Source organism: Protobothrops mucrosquamatus, unplaced genomic scaffold (genome assembly GCF_001527695.2).
Source record: "Protobothrops mucrosquamatus isolate PMUCROS unplaced genomic scaffold, P.Mucros_1.0 scaffold_74, whole genome shotgun sequence".
Taxonomy (NCBI): domain Eukaryota; kingdom Metazoa; phylum Chordata; class Lepidosauria; order Squamata; family Viperidae; genus Protobothrops; species Protobothrops mucrosquamatus.
This window is the reverse complement of record NW_015386150.1, coordinates 193,306-213,529: the sequence shown is the minus strand read 5'-3', so window position 1 is coordinate 213,529 and position 20,224 is coordinate 193,306. Positions and strand designations below refer to the sequence as shown.

The window sequence follows — 20,224 nt, the reverse complement described above, 5'->3', positions numbered from 1 at the left end:
GGTCAGCCATGTGTTCATGTCTGTGAATGAAGGCCATTTCGATTAAAAATTTAGGCATTTCTGGATTAGTGATTTTAATGTAGTTTATAGTCATTTCTGCAAAGATAGAAACGCAGGAGGCTGCTAGAGAGAGGGACTCAGGATGTGGTTTCAAGAGAGCTTATAAGGAATGGGGAGATTGATAAGGGAATTTGTAAAGAGGCCGAAAGAGCATTTCTAAAGAGGTTTTTTTTTTGTCAAACACTATTAAGCCTGTCAACATCTAAAAAGTATGTTTTTTTAAAAAAAAAACTTATCTATTCCACAATACTGGAGTAGGGATTTTTTTTTTTTTGCTTTTTAAAGAATTGTTTTAAATTGTTGATTCATTTGAATATTCCTTTGCTTTTCTCCTTCTAAAATGAACACCATTTATTGTGCTTTACTTCACTTGAGGTTGGAGGTACCACATTTTATTTTGGGGATAATTTTTCCCACCAGGTCACATAATGGCAGTGTGGGCATATTTTAGGAAATGCCTCTCTCTCCTCCATGCATATCCATCAAGCTGATTGTGAAAAAACAAAATAAAATAACTTATTGCTTACTAGGAGGAATCATATCTGGAAATTGTAGAAGAACAGACGGGGGGGGGGGCAGAAGCTATGCACAAGAATCTGGTCAACTAAAATTAAGCACTAAATTGGTGCCAGATAAGGTCAATGGAATTTAAGAAAGTTTGGATTTGGATCATTCATGGCAATGTAAAGACACTTAGCTAATAACATGTTTAACTCTGCCCACTAGCTCTGCCTGCTCTTCTACAAATAAGCCCAATTGAGCAGTTTACTGTCATCATTTTTGCATGAATCCATTTTCAAATCCATACTCTCCTAATTTACTTTTTATTTAGGGATGTATTTAAAATGTATATGTCACCCTTGAAAAGAGTTTTTCCACTCTAGTTATTTTCTAAAAAAGAAAATATATGAAATTTTGATGTATGTATTTTGAAAGTATTTCATCAAGAAATAGTCATTGCTATGTGTATTTTATCCTGAAATATGTCTTTTATATGTTTTTGGTAACTTTGGAGTTTGCAGATACAATACAAAATATCAATAATAATAGGGTATTCTGTAAGCCACTTCAACATGATTTGAATTTCAACTCCATTGAACCTATTTATTGTGGTTCAATGCTAATTGGGCTGATATACGTTGCAGTCCAAAATTTGAAGTGGAGCAGATGTTGTTCTAGATAGAAAAAATAAGGCTGGTTTACATCAGATATGGATCAAATAAATATTTACACATCCCTCTTTCTGTGCAAATTTGAATAATTCTCTGTTACATGTAGGTCTTGGGTAATTCTAAATTAGATCTCTGGCTTGTATCTCTCGATTGGGTGCTTTGCTGTGGATCTCAATATGTCTTCTCTCACTGTAATCCATATAGAAATTATACTACAACATGCTTTGTTCAGTTACTCTGTCTTGTTTCCACAAGGTTTTTTTCTGGGAATACAAAATTCACACTAACCTTTGGCAGATTTTATGGGGAAGAACATACTCTTAATTATTTTAATCTGGAATTCCTATATGTGATCAAACAGTAAAAAAACTACACAGCATTTTTCTCCTTTTATCAGCTAAGTTTTTTCCCCCTGTTCTTCTGTGTTCTAGTTTGATTTTTTTTCTGGGAAAATCATCAAGCTCAGGTTCTTCTTTTTCAGCTTGACTCTACTGAAATCTATGCATTTGCTGTGGCCAAATCCAACTTGCTTCATTTAATAGTTCACACTCTTGTTGTTTGTAGGTATCGTCTTTCTATCTTTTGCAGGGAAGAAAAAGTTAATGATCATGGACACATTGCCTTCTCTTTTCTGGTGCCTATGATATACTATATATATACATTCAGACCTAATACATATTCATACATACATATATACATACACACATACATACATACATACACACATACATACCTATATATAGTCTGAATCTCTCAGCATACCCATCCATTATGGTTGCAAGACATTCTGTGATTTGCAGTCTCTACGTATTTAGTGGGGCCTAGTATGTAATAGACACTTTCATACTGCTGTTATCGCTGCTATAACATAAAGATCAAAATGTTTATCAAAATGCCATTATTTCAAATTAGCATATTGAATGTTCCTTAACTATAACAATTATTATTATTTAACAGCCGAGTGGCCCATCTAGAAGACTTCGTTCTTCCACGGTCACTGGGGGTGAAGAGTCAACGGTAATAATACTTTTATCCAGCCAAATCTATATCATCCTCCTCCTCTCTTACTCAAATCTCTCTTCTTTTCTTTTCCCTTTGTTGTCAGAATATCAATCTTTCAGGGTTTCAGATGTCAGGGTTGGATGGTGACAAAACAAAGCAAAACATATGTGATATCATGATGAAAATACTTGTATCAGACGTTGGAAGGCAAGTGGGCAGGTGTGGCATTTGCATGATGAAATCACCTCACACCTCTTGTCATGTTTGGCCTTGATGGGTTTGCTGGAGATGCTTCTGCCTTTAGATGGGGCACAGATCGCTTTTAGAAAATTCTCTACTTGTGCAACTCTGCAGATACTATACTTCCATACCCCAAAAGTACTTTTTCAAAAGGCAACTGGGTTTTCTTTGTTTTTCCTTGAAGACATTTCACTTCTTATCCAAGAAGCTTCTTCAGTTCTGAAGAGTCAGAATGAAGCTTCTTGGATGAGAACGAAACGTCTTCAAGGAAAAACAAAGAAAATCCAGTTGCCTTTTGAAAAAGTACTTTTGAGACAAACATGACCTGGATGACTGAGAATCTCCATAGATACATTTACAGACCTTGGTAGTGAAATAAATTGCATCTTCCACCATTCTCCCAGCTTGAGTATCTTCTGTAATTATTCAGCTACTTCAGCCAACACTCCTACTATGGAAACATTCTCAGTATCTAATTGTATATTTCCTATGGTGTTACTTCTGATAGCCAGTTCCCTTCTCTGCCTCCAACTGTGGTATTTTAAAGTTTATTAAAATATTGCTTCCCAGTTTCTTCTTTTATACTAAAGGAGAAATAGCTGAAAGGCAAAGAATCATCTATGTGTGCATACATGCAGAAAAATTAGAGGTGGAATAGAATTTACCTCTCACAATCTGTAGATTACCTAATGAGCAGGTAATTATCCCATCTCTGACTTCCACATAGTGGAGATGCACCTGTGTGAGTCTTTCTCATTTGAATCAAGCAGAGAATATAGGAAGGTAGGAATAGATAATTGCAACATAAGCAGGAATGTCAATTTGTAGACAACAGAAAGGGGCAGAACATTCTTAAAACAAATTTTGAAGAAATACACTTGGCCTATACCAAGTTGTGCAAAGCATTTAAAGGAAGTGGTTTGCAACATGTATTAGCACAAACCAAGCACCTCCCTTTGAATTATTAAGCCAACCGTCTTTCTTGCAACTGGTACAACTGCCTGATGTGGGTTGTTTGAACTTACCGTGCATGCACATGCCTCCTTCAGCTCTTCCATGAAGACCAGCAACAAAGTGAAGCATGCGCGCACATGTGAAGGCAATCGTGAACTCTTTTCGAAGTAACCATAAGAGCCCTGCAAAAAATTTGTTTTAATTATTTGGAGAGAGATGCTTCATTTGTGCTAGCAGATGTTGCAGGCCACCTACTTCAACTGCTTTGCACGGTCCTATTTCCCAGACTCAAAAACTTATAAATCAGATTATTGCAGAAATCCAACAGACATTCACAGGTAAGACACAAACAACTAACAAAAGTAATAAAAAAATAATTGCAATTGTTTTCAGTGGCTGTTCTTCAAGAATAGAGATGCCAAGAACACAGGGAGCCAGTGTTCTCATTATCTATGTTTATTTATAAATTGGAGGATAAAGGAGGAGTAATGATAATGGAAAGAATTAGAAAAAATGTCTTGTTATTAAAAAAAGTAGTTTTTACTTTTGGTATCACATTTTTAAAAAAAACACTATGAAAGGATTCTCATTTGAATAGCAAATAATTTATTTTATTTGTTTCTCTTCTGTACTAATCTGTTTATTGAGGTCTCATCAATATTTTAAACTACAGATTTTGAAATTTAGACAATTTTCCTGCACTGAATATTTTTCACTTTGAACCTACTGTTCATTATTATATGATAACAGTAGGAGGGATCAATTATGGATCAATTTACAGTGGATTCCACAGCTATCAGCCATCAGAGAAGACCATCTGATGGGGGGAAGCTTACCTGCACAAAAAGAAGGTTCTAAATTTACCAAATTTATGTTAGAATCTGAGGTAAAAAATAAGACTTAAGTTGAGGGAGAAATAGAAAACCATCAGGAATAATCACTATCACATTTTGGTACTTTTTTTTCTTTTAAAAGGTTCAGGCTATGTTGGCATATATCCAGTTAAATGGTTTAGTAATTTTCTGCTGAATCTAATGGGAGAGAGGGAGGGATGGAGGGAAGAAGGAAGGAAGGAAGGAAGGAAGGAAGGAAGGAAGGAAGGAAGGAAGGAAGGAAGGAAGGAAGGACTTGTAAAGTTGTAATACCAAGTGTATTATTTATTTATTTATTTGATTTATTTACCATCCATCTCACCATGATTTCATAATCTAGAACAGTGATGGCGAACCTTTTAGAGACTGAGTGCCCAAACTGCAACCCAAAACCCACTTATGCATCGTCGGGGTGCCGGGTGGGTGTGGCCCATTGGCTGGGTGTGGCCCATTGGCTGGGCGTGGCTGCAATGGTAACGGCAGACTGGGTGAGACTAAAAAGTTCAATCAATCAATTCCAACTTTGCAAGATCTTTTTTTCCCTGCAAAAAGTTGAAATTGTCTGATTGATTGAACTTTTTGGGGGGAGGGGACACGGCAGCGGAGGCCTAAAGCGAAAAGGTTTTATAAAACCCAGCTTAAGGCCTAGGATTGGGGCGACAGTGCGCATGCCCAAAAAGAGGGCTCTGAGTGCCGCCTCTGGCACCCGTGCCATAGGTTCGCCACCACTGATCTAGAAGAACAATAATATTGTGATATTTCATACTATGCAGGCAGAATGCAGTCACATTCATTTTCCTCAGTGATGGTGGACAAATTTGTACCTCTAACATGTCGTATTCCTAATCCACTATTGCTGGAGGATAGTCATAGGCTAGGCAACAATGGACATGATACACCAGCAAAGCTTTTGGTACTGAACTTCCTGAGCATCCTGAGGCCTCAGAGCATCCCAACAATATTTTGCCATTTGCAAAAAAATAGCTAAAATTAAGGAATCATTTTTAGAACAAAAGCCTATGCATAAAAATGAGGGGCCACCTGAGAATAAAGTTTGGCTTTCAAACCGATTTAACACACTCTAGTAATGTTCTATTAATATACTGAACTTGATGTCACTGAGTAACCCATTTTTCTAGTTTTTTTCATCTCAGACTTATGCAATGATCCTTTTTCTCATTTTAAAAGAATTCCATGTTTTTACAAACCAGGAAACATTTCTCCTTACCTACTTTTTTAAAAGGAGTTTTAAAAATGTTTGTTTTCATTCCAACAAATGTGTATCAGTGCATCATTACATAAAAATAATAATTTTTGTTGGTTCATGTACTGGAAATTATTTAAAGGTATCTTTCTTTCCATGTAAAAATCACAAGCTTTAATAATCATGGCCTGCTATTATTTTATAGCAGTGACTCTTTGAATCAGAAAATAATAGAAAATCAGATCGTCAAAATTGTAAACTAATGTTTAACACTGAAGGAAGGAAGGGAGTATTTTTATGACATTTTGTAATCTACACAAGTAATCATGTTTTAGCTTGTCGTTAAAACTAAAAGCATTATTTGGTAATTTTAAAGATTGTTCAACTTTAATCAAAAGTTTCCCTTGCTCCTATCTGTTTCATTAACTTATAAAAAAAACATATGAGGTCATGAAATATGTACCCATTTCTTAGTGTATATAAATATAGAACTCCTACTGTGCATGCACGGATGCATATTTATATGGTTTATTGTGCTTGGCGAGGCAGAATCTCATGGCAGGTTGCATTCTATATCTTATTTGTCAATATTAAGAATGGCAGGCTCTCAATATTCCATTTATTTTGCAATTTATTTTACAAACCAGGGACAAAATGTTGCAACATGAGAATCCCAGAATCCAAGGTTGATCATTACAGGACAGTTCTTCCTAATGGAAGTCACATTTAAATCATATTTAATGGCATCAAAATGCTGCTCAAAGGGGATGCAGTCATTAGCAGGAGATTTTTAAGAAAAATGTTCAAAGCATTGAAAATTTCATATATTAAACAATATAATGAGCCTGTCGATTTAGTAATGAGCCAATGTCTTTGAAATGAAGACAGCCAAAGTCACTTACAATAAACCACTAGGGACCATTTTGTCTGATTGGTACCGTTTTAGTGAAGCAAATGAAGTCAGTTTTTCATCATTTAAAGTATAAAAGCTTTTCTAACTGTCTTTGTTCTCAGCCCTCCTAGTACTTGTGCACTGATTATGTCCAGGCTTTTTATATTCTTCTGCTATTTTGATTGTCTATCTTTAATGAACAGATCTCATCTTCAGCAAGGATAAAATGGCGATTACCCTTGTCAAGCTGGACAGCATTTATAGCCTCTGTGAATTTCAGTTCCTTGCTATCTACTTGTGAATTTGCTAACCCTGCTTTTGTGATTAAAACTGAATCTTTATTTTTCTGAAAGTGACCCTTTTAAGGAAGGGTTCTGCCAACACATATCTTCTCAGTTGTTCTATTGCACTTACTGATTGTAAGAATGACTCACTGCCACAAAGTTAACACTATGGTAATTTCTTGCATAAACAGCCATCAGTGGCCTATGTTCATACTACACCGGGCTTACCTTCAGGCTGGGAAGAGAGGAAAGATGCTAAGGGACGTACTTATTATGTCAATCATAACAATCGCACTACAACTTGGACTCGGCCTGTCATGCAGGTATGAACTTCTTCTCCAGGAAAGCAGTGAGATCTTGATAATCATTTGCAGTTCTTTCAGATTCCAGATGAAAACTATGGGGGAGGACAGGTTTTTATGAAATAATTGTCTCTCAGTGAAAAGAGATGTACATTATCCTTGGCAGAATCTGCTATGGCACAGGCCCAATGCTCAATCTCATGTACATCAAACTTTGGCAGATCTGCAGCATAACACAAGCCCACCCTTAACATCCACACTATTGATAAGGAGGGAAAGTGGGCAATGCCAGGCCATGTTCTGACTTACAACTAGGTGATTAAAAGCAGATTTCTCTTTCTCTCTCACTTCAATGAAGCTTTAGTTGTCAGCTTGCAGTGAGTGAAATTGCAATTTCCTGGGGCTATAACATTGTTAATTGCAATTAACAAACTCAAGCTAGCTCCAAGCTGCACTCCCTCCCTCCCTCCCGCTCCTTAATTACAGTTTAGCAGCATTAAACATGAGATCAAATTAAACAGGATTTTCTAATAAATCTCCATTCTAAAGCAGTCCTTTTCAAATCTTGATTTAAAGTTATTAATTCTTGCATTTCCATAGCTATCTATGATTAACATTAATGCCACTGAACTTCTTAAGCCCAGAAATAAAATGAAATAAAAATGTAAATGATTTATCCAGAAAATGGAAAGGCACATACTGTGGACAATAATTTAGAATCATATACAAATAGAGGAAACTTCTAGAAGGCGATTACCAAAACAAGCAAGCACCTGCACCAATTAAGGGAACTTATAGGTAACAGGATATAACTGGAGGTTTTTCCAAATTTTGATTAATAGACAAAAGACTTGTTCAAGCACATGGCCATGAATGACTTTCTAGATCAGTGTTTCTCAACCTTGACAATTTTAAGGCATGTGGACTTCAACTCCCAGAATTCCACAGCCAGCATTGCTGGCTGTGGAATTCTGGGAGTTGAAGTCCACATGCCTTAAAATTGTCAAGGTTGAGAAACACTGTTCTAGATAGAGGTTTCTGTGGGACATGCAGAAGACAACAGCCATTCATGTCATCTCTAATTTGAGAAAACACTCATTCAAAAAATGCCAGTAAAATAACCATATTGGGATGCATATGGAAGATTGTTCCAATTATAATATGTTTCCTACTCTGGAATGCCCTCCACTGGAATGCTTTATTGAAAGTGGGAATGAGTGAGGAGTGTTAATCATGATTTATTGAATTCAGACATCCTTTATTATACAATAGTTTTCAGTAAAGGAGGTCGTAACTTATAGCTAACTTGTGTTTGCCTCTATATAGCTTGCTGAAGATGGTGCTTCTGGGTCAACATCAAACAGTAACAACCATCTAAGCGAGCCTCAGATAAGACGGCCTCGTAGCCTCAGTACTCCCACAGTTACACTATCTGCGCCGCTTGAGGTGAGAAGTTCTCTTCCCCAAACCAGGCTTTGCCTCTTGGGTTTTCCTTCTTCCCATCTCATTAATTCTACTCACCATTTCTGTTCTCCAGCCAGCTTTACAATGTCTCTTTTGTGCCTCAGTCATATTTGTACTTGTCTTTATTTTGTAAGATTACACTTGTTTATTCTGACCAGTTTTCCACATTTAACCATTTAAGATTGGATTGTTTTTCCAGCTGATTATCTCCCTTGACCCTTAATACATTCATCTTCCAATAGGTAATGTGCTCCTTCGAGTATTCCTTCCCATCTTGTAAGCTCATTGTACTAGAAACATTCTACACATTTTGGTGCCTTGTTGTGTGTATTTCGGTTTTGAATATCATGATTCATATTTGATGTTTTACACTTCCAATATACTTGCTTTACTTCCATTTGTTTAAGCTAGGGCTTGATTTCTGGTAGCTTTATGATGCCATTCTTGTGGAATAGTGTCCTTCCTGAGGTTAGCAGTTTCAAAAAACTGACTTTTTCCCCTTGGTAGAGTATAGCAATCAGGTTGGTTGATATGGAATGTTTAATTACCCTTCCCCTATGTCTGCCATGAATTGACTTTGGTCTTTTTTTTTTTCTTTTTAATTTGAAGTTTTCATCTTGTGCTGTAAAATGTCTAGACTCACTTTATGATTGAGATGGTATGCAAGTTGATTAGTTGGTTTATTGATTGATAAATCCATCCATCTCAGGACGGTTTCCTTCCCTTCTCTGAGCTTCCCACTCTTTTTCTGACTAGCATTAGTTGCAGATTCCACCTGATGGTGGTTGGGTTGGGTACTAGAGATAGTTCTTGACTTACAACCAAATTGCTACCAGAATGTCCACGGCTAAGCAAGGCAGAGTCATGCCCAATTTTATGACCTTTTTGACGTGGTTGTTAAGTGAGTCACTGCAGTTAAGCAAATCACACAGTTGTTCAGCAAATCTGGCTTCCCCGATTGACTTTGCTTGTCAGAAGCCAGCTGGGAAAGTCACAGATGGCAGGCAGGTGACCCTGGAATGCTGCAACTGGCATAAATATATGCCAGTTGCCAAATGCCCAGATTTTGATCATGTGACCATGGTGATGCTGCAACACATATAAGTGTGAGGATTGGTTGTAAATCACTTTTTTCACTGCTGTTTTAACTTCGAATGGTTGCTAAATGAGTGGTTGTAAGTTAAGAATTACCTGTGCATGTCTAACCTAGGACGGAAAACGTGGCTGGATGAAAGAGACAAAAATGTCTTTGTTTTAGAAAAATCTTGGATTCCACCCCTTCTGTAGAGCAAATGAGCTTATAACTTCTTGGCTATCGTGTATGCAACAAAAAGGGACTCTTCAAACTGGAAAGATTGTTTTAAAGAGGCAAATATAGTTCAACATAAGTATATGTGAAGCAATGCATATAAAAGGTGAGGGGAATCCAAATTTCATGTGATGGAAATTGAGCTGGTGGTGATCAACAGTGGAGTACTTGACAGCAGTTGGCAGGACTCAGTTATATTTTTAAAAATGTGATGGGAATTCATTGGTAAAGGGATTAAAAAATAAAATGCTTTTATAAACATACGGTGCAACCGTAAACTCAGAATATTGTATGCGGCACTGTTCATCAACCTCAAAGAAGATACAGGTAGTCCTTGCTTAACTACCCTAATTGGGAGTGGAATTGCTGTTGCTAAGTGAAGGACGTGTTAGGCAAAACATCACATGACCATACCACTTAGAGATGGCATTTCCAATAGTCCCAGCTGTGGTCATTAGGCAAGAACCTCGGGCTTCTCCTACCCTGCTGTGCTCCCTCACTGGCTTAACTCATCTTCACCTCTGCCCTTTTGACTGTCCTCCACTCTGTTGTTGCTACTACACCTATTCCTGCTAACCTCCTCCGTCTTTTTCCTCCCACTGCTGATAAAGTGTCCTGAGCTGAGACAGGTGCTGGCCCTTGGAAAGGCCAAATGCAGCCTCCCAAATGGCTAGCAGCTGCCCAAATGGCTACCACAAAGAAGAGTGGGTCAAGCTATTCTCCAAAGCACCTGAAGGCAGGACAAGGAGCAATGGATGGAAACTAATCAAGGAGAGAAACAACCTAGAACTAAGGAGAAAAATTCCTGATAGTTAGAACAATTAATCTGTGGAATGACTTGCCTCCAGAAGTTGTAGGTGCTTGAACATTGGACGTTTTTAAGAAGAGACTGGACAACTCTTTGTCTGAAATGATATAGGATTTCCTGCTTGAGCAGAGGGTTGGTCCCTTCCAACCTTGTTATTCCTCCTCATGGAGGCTTTGCAAGGCCACTCAAAGGCCTCAGAGAAGCCTTGTGCAGAGTTGTGGAGCCTCATGGTGTCAGAAGCCCTTGCAAAAGTCAGCCAGGGGCAGCAAAGGTAAAAATAGTAGGAGACTGCAGGGCAGCCAACAGATAAAGATGGGAGGAGATACTGTAGGTGGATGGGTGGTGGTGTTATTAAAGCACAAGCTGCGATCATAAATATGGATAGGCTGCCAAGTGCCTGAATTTTGATCATGTGTCTGCAGGGAGTGCTGCAATGGCATAACTTTGAAGACTGGTCATAACTACCATTCATTTAGTGCCATTACAACTTTGAATAGTCACTGAACAAATGGTCATTAAGTGAGGTCTACCTGTATTGTAAAATAGGGAAGCTACAGAACAGGGCAACCAAATATCCAAGAGCCTGATACTTCATCTTTCTTAGAAATATTACCAATTTAAACCCCATGGATTCCTACCCAATGTTCTTAATTGGTACAGTGCCAAATCTGTGTGAATGGGAAATTTTCAAGTAATGTTCTAATAATTTAGGAAATTTCATTGCCTTCAGTAGAAAATAGGTATATTCTTTTCCAGGCATTGTAATGGTGGAGACATCTTCCATCGTTTTAATTTTTGAGCTGAGTGGGTTGTGGTACTCGTTGTCATTCATATTGCACCCCAAAGTCGTAGCTGTCTTAACATTTCTTTTTTCTTTAGGGACTTCTCAAGGACTCTCCTGTGCGAAGAGCTGTGAAGGACACCCTTTCTAACCCACAGTCTCCTCAACCATCTCCATATAATTCTCCAAAACCACAGCATAAATTGACACAAAGTTTCTTACCTCCCGGCTGGGAGATGCGAATAGCACCCAATGGTAGACCCTTTTTCATTGATCACAACACCAAGACCACAACATGGGTAAGATGAACTCTCACTTCTTGCATGTGTAGAAGTGTGTGACAGGGAAAGGGAGAACTACTACTTTCAAATCATTGTTGTTAAGCAGAGGATAATCAAAAATAATCACACAATTATTAGACACCTTATTTATTTTTTAAATGTAATTTCTTTTAGTAAAGGCTGGAGGGGGGATGATTGGCAACTTATAGTAGTGGCCAAAATTGTGGAAACCTTTTGGGAAAAGTGTACAGTAGAAATGCCACCTTTGGTTAAGTTTCCACCAGCTTTTCTTCTAATTTCTTTATAACTGTAGCCTTGTTCACTTAATAATACTATTTTACATCGCTTTCTGGGCAACCAGTCAACTCTTTGCACTATTACTTTAATTTTATTACGTTTTACAAGCTCACTAAATGAAAGAACACAAAAAAGCCCAACCAACTTGATAGCGATCATGTAACACACTGATAAATGTCCTCCTCTCAGCTTCAATACATGACATTAATAACTGAATTTTACTGTGATCTGATTGGCTCCTTGCCAAAACAAGATGACACCTGATTGGCTCTCTAAACACTCATGCTCATTGGCTACAATCAGATAAAGGAAATCCACCTGACATCAATCTATGCAAGTTGTACTTCCTTTTTCTGGTTATTTGGCTATAACTTTTCATAGAATACAGTACAGATAATTGAACAAACTTTGTTGCATTACATTCTTGATTAAATTATCTTTCCATTGATATATAATTTTATGGTACTACTCCCGAAAAAAAGTGGTGTTATTAGCCATCAAATCTCAAAAATACACTTTTTCCCAAAAGGTTTCCACAATTTTGGCCACTACTGAACGTACTTTTTTTCAATTTGCTACTTTTTGTTTTCTGGTAACAAGTTTCAACTGTTTTTCCTGTTATGGATTCAGTTTAAACATCTGCCCATGTGCCCCAAATCATTGATTGATTGATTGATCTGATTGTTTATATATTATACAGTCATTCTCTCTTAGCAATCATGTAGACAGATTTTCTCTATGATGGTCTATCCCTAATCTGGTCCTTCAGCTTTCCCCACAATTCACATTGCTACTGTAACTGAGTCTATCCACCTTGCTTCTGATCATTCTCTCCTTCTCTTTCCTATCCCAAATCATCCCCTGCTAAAAATATTCAGTACCTAGTCATACCCAGGTAGGACTAGAAGTCACGGTCTCCCAATTTCTAGCAAGGTACTTTAATCACTAGACCAAATTGGCTCTCTTACCTGTCTAACATTTAGGTGTGTCCGCATGACATCAGAATGACTTGATTCTGCTCATTGCTGTAGAAATCTCTTTCCTTAGAGTTTTGTCAGGATCACAACCAAGACATAAATGCAGTGCTTCTTGCTCCAAGTGTTCTGCAGATATAGAAGAAAAAGAAATGGTTTGCTATTCAATTTCCTGGTAAATCATATCATCTCTAATTTAATTTACTGAAAAAGAGAGTAACTACATAACAATCTCTTGAAAATGGCTGTATGATTTTGCAGCAAAACATTTAACATTTAACATGACTTCTTTTGCTTGCATTAACATGCAAAAAAAGTAATGTTAAATATTTCTGAAATCAGGGAAGGGAAGGAAGGAAGGAAGGAAGGAAGAAAGGAAGGAAGGAAGGAAGGAAGGAAGGAAGGAAGGAAGGAAGGAAGGAAGGAAGGAAGGAAGGAAGGAAGGAAGGAAGGAAGGAAGGTGTCATAGGTCTTGATAAAAATGTAATTTCAGTAAGGATGTTCTTACATCAGTTTGCTTATCACTTCAGGAAGATCCCCGACTCAAATTTCCAGTACACTTGCGGTCAAAAGCAGCTTTAAACCCAAATGACTTGGGGCCCCTTCCTGTAAGTATCCATGTTGCACCTTTTGAAATAGACAACATTTGTGCATGTTGCAAATGTACTTCAGTAACCTTTCCTTACCTGGGTGCTCTTCACAGAATTGCTGAGTATACCTATCTAGAAGGTACCCCAGTTAGGACAGAAAGAGAGAAGGGTGTGTATGTATGTATGTATGGTTTGTATAATTATTGCAGTAATCTGATTTGATTGCAACATTAAAGAGTTTCACTGTGAACAGATATAGTTACATGGTAAAAGAGCCATAAGCGAAGGTTATGGCTTTTCAGGTCCTGCATTGTTTGAGTAGTAGCCATCATTTTAGCTTTCATCCCTCTCTTTGTGTGTGTGAGAGAGATGTTTTGCATGATTATACTCAGAGGCAAAGATACTGCCACTTTGCTTTCTTTTCAGAAGAAAGAACAGGACCACTCTTGTTATTTTCAGTGGTCTGAGTTCTCCCCTTCTCAATTTGTCTGCTTCTTGAAGATAAACCACAGTTTCATCACAGCTAGCCATCTATGCATTTTAAGACACTTAAAAAAACTGATAAATGTGTTAGTTTAATGTAGCTCAAAGGTTTAAAGCAGTGTTCCCAACCTTAGTTTACATTAAGATGTATAGACTTTGGCTCCCAGAATTTCCCAGCCAGCATGTTTGCTGGGGAATTCTGGGAGATGAAGTCCACACATCTTAAAGTTGTCAAGTTTGAGAAACACTGAGCTAAGCAAGTAACTCAAATCAATTTGAACTAAACTTAGTGAGCTTAGTTTAAGTAAAGACCTTAACTGAGTGACAGTATTGTATTATTTGTGTCTCAAAAATAGAATTATGTCTCAAAAAAAAAGTCTCAACATTGCAAGCATGTTCTCTCAATTCAGCATCTGTAACTGTTACAATATACTATTGAGAACTTCTCATCCAGAATTTATAACACTTTTCCAAAATTGAAAACAACTGTCTGTTCCTATGAGATCAGGATAACCTGTTTTAAAAAGATTGTGTGTGTCTCTCTCTTGGCAAGCACACCTGTTTCAGAAGGCATATGGAAGTTTCCTCTTGGATCCTAGTACTGTATCCACATCCTTTCTAGAATTAAAGCTGGAGTCTAACATTACTTCTTTTGACTTCTAGTGACCCTTTGCCCACTAAATGTAGTCTAAAAAATAAACTACAAATAATGAAGTAAGATATAAAAAAAACAGAAGCAAGGACATATACAGGTAGTCCTTAACTCACAATTTAGCCCCAAATTTGTGTTACCAAATGAGGAATTTATTAAGTGAGTTTTGCCTCGTTTTATGACTTTTCTTGCCACTTTTGTTAAGTGAATCACTGCAGTTGTTAGTAACACAATTGTTAAGTGAATCTGGTGTCCCCATTGACTTTGCTTGTCAGAAGGTCACAAAAGGGGATCACATGACCCTGGGACACTGCAACTGTCATAATTGTGAGTCACTTGTCAAGCATCCAAATGCAAATCACGTGAACATGGGGATGCTGCAGTGGTCATAAGTGTTTCAGTCCAGTTGTAACTTCGAACAGTCACTAACAAACTGTTGTAAGTCGAGGACTATCTGTATTACAGTAAAACCAATAAGTAGAACAGGTAGCATGGTCTTCACTGCCATTTAAGAGCAAGGAAGATGAGCTGGTCCGAATTCCCTTGAGAAAAAGTTCCACATGGGCTTCACTACGCTAATTGAAATCAGAAAGTCAGTCATTAAGCGGTGCAGTATTGTAGTAAGTCAAAAAGCCATGTGAGTATACTATTTAGTGATGGCCATTCTGGCTCATCCAGTTGCCGCTGTTAAGGACCATACATGTTGTTAAACAAGGATCTCCTAAAGCCATGTCTTCCAACTTCCTGTCCGTTTCCCCATTGATTTTGCGTATGGAAAGCCGGCAGGGAAGGTCACAGTTTATGATCACATGACCATAGAATACTGTGATGGCCGTCAGTATAAGGCCCAGTTGTAACTATCGCTCGTTCAGGGTTGTCTAAGTCCAAACAGTTGCTGAATGAGTGAACATTAAACGAGGACCGCCTATAATTGGAATTTGTCACAGAAAAAGTCACATCTTCTGTATTCAGGGACCCACTTGTCTGTATTGAAGCACATACAGTAACAGTTCCAGGGATCACTGCAAAACATGGCTAGATTCTTATGCCATCCATGGTTCCTATGTGTAATATAGGGGTTATTATAATTTTCCCCATCTTAAGATTTAATTGTGAATCCCATTAAATTCATTTGGGTACTGGGATAACATAAAAAGATGAGTAACAGTAGAGAATGCAGCTCTGAACCAAAACTGTCTATTTTGATAGTGGTTGTTCAAGTTTTTAGTCAGAAGTCTTCTCCAGCCTTGCCTAGAGATGGTAGGAAAGGCTTCCATAATTAGGGTAGAAATTGAAAGAAAACCTGATTCTGTTGTAAATATTTGTTTCTCAAAACCAGGAAATAACTACTGTATATATTCAGGTATTATTGTAATGGAATCTCTGCCCAAAGCTTATGGTCTGGGTTTGCTATAGCCATGTGTTCTTCCTGGTTCTCATTTTTAAAATAATGATAAAATATGTCATCAACAGGAAGTCATTTTGTGTAGATTCTTCTTGCATTAGATAATAATTCAATCAAGCCATATTTAATATGTATTTTCAAAACCTGGGCTTCTGCATTATTATCTTATGTTAACTCTCTTAGGAATAAAATACCCATTTTTTAATTATCAGACTTGAGACAATGTACTGAATCTTTAGAACACCTAATTCACTTTTTAATGATTGGCTAAAGCAAGAAAAATATTGTTTACAAGTTAAAGACACTAAAATGTGTTTCTTTTATTGTAAACTTAAAAATATTCACATCCATCTTTGTGAGAACAGAATAAAAATTCCTTTCCCTGTCTTGCACACAGTTAAAGCTTGGTTCTTTTGCTATTCTAACATTACCTTCTGTATTATCTTTGTATTTAATTCTACATTTCTCATATGTAAGAACAGATTAATGTCCTTATCATGCTGTTCTTATGAATGTAAATACTCAAACTGATATGTAAAACGTTCTTTTAGTTGCAATTACAGCTAGATAAATCTCCTTTCTTTAAGTGAATGCCTTCTCTCACTTGGCAAACCCTTGTAGTGCTCCCCAAAGATCTATTTTTAAAGGCTTTTTTGTCTACCTTCCTGTAATTTGGGCTGTTTAAAAAAAAATACTTGCAGCATACCAGCAGCATCTCCTTGATGCTTTCTGAGGAGTGAACAAAAGGAGTTCTTTTCTTTTTTGTTCAAAATTTTCTCCTCTGTCTACAAAAGTTTTAATTTACAGGAAAAACTTTTTTTTCCTTCCTCGACTGTGGGGAGTAAAAATGGTTTAACTCTCTGCTTAAGGCCAGTGCAGAAACTGGTGGCCATCTCTTGCTGCCCCTTCTTGCAAAAAACACAGTGGGAAAGAACACAATCCTAGTATATCATGTCCTCATTAAAGAAAATAAGTAATTTATTCCATTATATTTTCTGTGGAAGGGTTTTTTTTTTAGTTCCTGTAATATTATTGTTGCTGGTATTTTTTTTAGATTTAGAGGCTAACTAATTCCAGAATGACTCTGGATAGTTAACAATTAAACTTGGAAAACAGTAAGCAGAAAATCCTACACATCTACAAAAGCACATCCCATACACCAAAACAGGAGTTAGGCAACCTTGGCTCTTTTATGACTCGTAGACTTCAACTCCCAGAATTCCTGAGCCAGCCATGCTGAGGGGAAAGGGAGAGGTTTCCAAGCTGAGCCATGCTGGCTCAGGAATTCTGGGAGTTGAAGTCCATGAGTCATAAAAGAACCAAGGTTGCCTACCCCTGCATCAAAAACACAGCAAAGGGAGACTTCACAACTAGTGTGAGGAGATGGGAAGAAGACATCTTGGCAATTTTTGACAAAAAAAAATCTATGTGGGAACAAACCCCTTTAATTTCTTTTCTCCCCCCTCCTCCCTTGCCTCCCCAGAGAAGGAGAAAAAATAGTTTTCTTCCCAGGCAGAGTTGAAGTCTTGCAAAAAGTGTCATTTTTTTGATGGAAGCTTCCATCCAGCATTCCAAACTGGGCATTTTCCTGAAAAATGCATTTTCCTACTCTTCCCTTTTGCAAAATGCTAATGAGAGGGAAAGAAATCATTTGATTTTTTTAAAAAAAGAAAAGAAAAAGAAAGATAGGGTCTAGGAACAGATGAGATTTTGGAGGCAGCTGCATCAACAACTATACTTTTGGCCATTTCTGCATATGTACAACTTGAGAAATAGAAGCCATCTCTTTATACATACTTACCCAAATAAAATACATAATTTTATTTTTTTAAACTTATTTTTTTACTTTTTTGTTAATGAAATATAAGCCATCTTGTTCCCATTCCTGATGCAGAGAGAGGAAAATGTACTTTCTCTCTTCTCCCTTCGAGATTTTGTAGGTAGCTGGAGAAGCAAAATAATGTAGCATTTCCTGAAAAGGAAATTGTCCGATAGTTGATATTGTTTTACTCCCTGACCTGCAACATTATAATATCGATTAATTAAAATGACCACCTTGCGCAAGGTTGCCAATTTTCAGAAGTTTTCTATGTCCTTACATTAGACCTCATGATATTTTGGCTACTTTTCATTTATTTAAAATATACTCGCCTATTTATCTGTATTCTTTAATTTGGTTCAGCGGAGAGCTGGTAACAGTGTAAAGACTGTACAGAGGTGTCTGCCACCTCAAAAGGATGCTACTTCTGGACTAGATCAAGAGTATTTTTTTCTTTCATTCCCTATGTGTTCTATATATGCTATGGAGTTTGGGAAGCAACATTAGCTAGTTTGGATAATGAAACATCTGCACGAAAACAACCAAGCTCAGAGAGACCAAGGACCCTTCATTTCAACCCTGAGTTACAAATATTCTCCTTTATAGGCAAGATTCAGTGGCATCCTAAGTCAGGAGATTGATTAATAATAAACCATTGGTTGCAACAGTCTGTTTACTGGAAGAAACAAATCCCCATGGAGTTCTTTGGAATCAGTTTCTTTTTTATTCAACGTCAGAAGACAGCATTTTCAAAAAACATTTGACTCTGCTAGGCATGGGTGAACTCCACAATTTCAATGTTAAGTTCATAATGCATGAAACATTCTTTAAAATGTAAGGGAGAATAAATGAAATTATATGCCTGTTTAGAAGTATTTGAATATAATAATGCTGCAATAAATATTAATTCTGCTTCTGATGTTGTTTTTGTTGTTCTTTAATTACAGCCTGGTTGGGAGGAAAGGATTCATTTGGATGGAAGAACATTTTATATAGATCATAGTAAGTAGGCATGCAGGCTCTACAGCGAATAGATGAAGGGAGGTAATCTTTATTGAAGTGAAAGCTTTGTAATTTTACTCTTCATTTAGGAAGCCAGGTGTTGCTATGTGGCGAGATTCATACCCGAGACTTAGTGCCCTCTTACGGTACTGTACAATTCACCAAAAGCTTGCTTTAATTGGCTCATCAAGCTTTGTCCCTATTTGATCTTGTGAAGCATTAACATTTCTTCTTTGTGGTTGTTTTTGTTGAATTTTTTGGATTTTCTTTTATTTTTTTTCTCTTTGGTGTTGTGGATGAATCCCATGGCTTATATGCACTTATTAATAAATGGAAGCACACTCTAGGAATAGAAAATAAGATGAGAAAAAAAACCCGAATAATGTAGCCATGAGTCTGAATATAACACAAGTAGTAGAAGAAATTTTTGCTAGAATCTTTCCCCTCACGAATTAATTAAAGAAGGTCTTGGGGCAATGCCAGTTCTGACCTTATTTTCTATTTGTGGCATGTTAGTTTGCACCCACCCTGTTAATCTCTATCCACTTTCGTTCCTTGAAGTCCTAGTCTAAATGGTGTTTCATTGTAGATATGTCCTATTACAGCACTTCTGAACAAGTGTGTGGATATTTGTTGTGTTTTTATTTTCAAGTGGCAACAGAAATAATTGTTCTTCAACTGGGAATGTTTGTGATTTTTCTTTAAAAAAAATTCATAAATACATATTAATTGCTCAATGTGTTCTTGAGCAAAAATATGAAAGGAAAACAGCTGTATGAAACTTGAAAAATTAACCTTTTAAAATTATTGCATCAGTGTTTTAATCTCTGTTGTCTTTGAATATCCATCAATTAACAATGGTACTTAGTTGCATAATGTTAAGTTACTTTTTTATAAAGATTGCCTATATAAAGTAGCTTCTGAATCTTGAAAATGCATGAATAAGGTTTTAGGTAGAATCATATCCTTTAAATTAAAAAATGGAGTCAACATTTAGAATCAGATTAAACTCTTCCTAGAATTGTTACAGAATTAACCAAGAAATGCCTAAATGCTCCATGACCAATTCTGGTGGGTTTTTTTTTACTGCTTTTGGAAGACAGAAATGATCGTAGTTAGGTTCTACCTTTTCGATTGTTGACCTTCCTTTTCCTCTTAAATAGTTCTGCTTCCTCAGATGTCTGTTACTCCATGCCAAAACAGGTCACCTTTTTAAAAAAATTGGCACTGATACGGAAGTAGGTGCACTGCATATTAAGCATTTTTCTGTCATCATCCGTTGTAAGGCCAGATGTATGTATTTTTTTCTGCTGCCATAAAGAGAGCAGGGTAAAATCAGGCGCACCTCAGTGAATCTCAACCCTGTTTGGAATTTGG

At 37.0% G+C, this 20,224-nt stretch overlaps 1 protein-coding gene across 2 annotated transcripts in view; it reads left to right on the top strand.

Moving 5' to 3' along the window:
* NEDD4L (NEDD4 like E3 ubiquitin protein ligase) overlaps positions 1-20,224 on the top strand; it is an 83,775-nt gene that overhangs the window by 23,477 nt on the left and 40,074 nt on the right. Inside the window, exons 8-13 of one of the 2 annotated variants that reach the window (XM_015813780.1) lie at positions 2,190-2,249; positions 6,872-7,003; positions 8,309-8,428; positions 11,443-11,643; positions 13,427-13,504; positions 18,793-18,847. In XM_015813780.1, coding sequence (XP_015669266.1) covers positions 2,190-2,249; positions 6,872-7,003; positions 8,309-8,428; positions 11,443-11,643; positions 13,427-13,504; positions 18,793-18,847 — 646 coding nt within the window. The remainder of the gene's footprint in view (positions 1-2,189; positions 2,250-6,871; positions 7,004-8,308; positions 8,429-11,442; positions 11,644-13,426; positions 13,505-18,792; positions 18,848-20,224) is intronic. The other variant, XM_015813787.1, reaches the window with a different exon arrangement.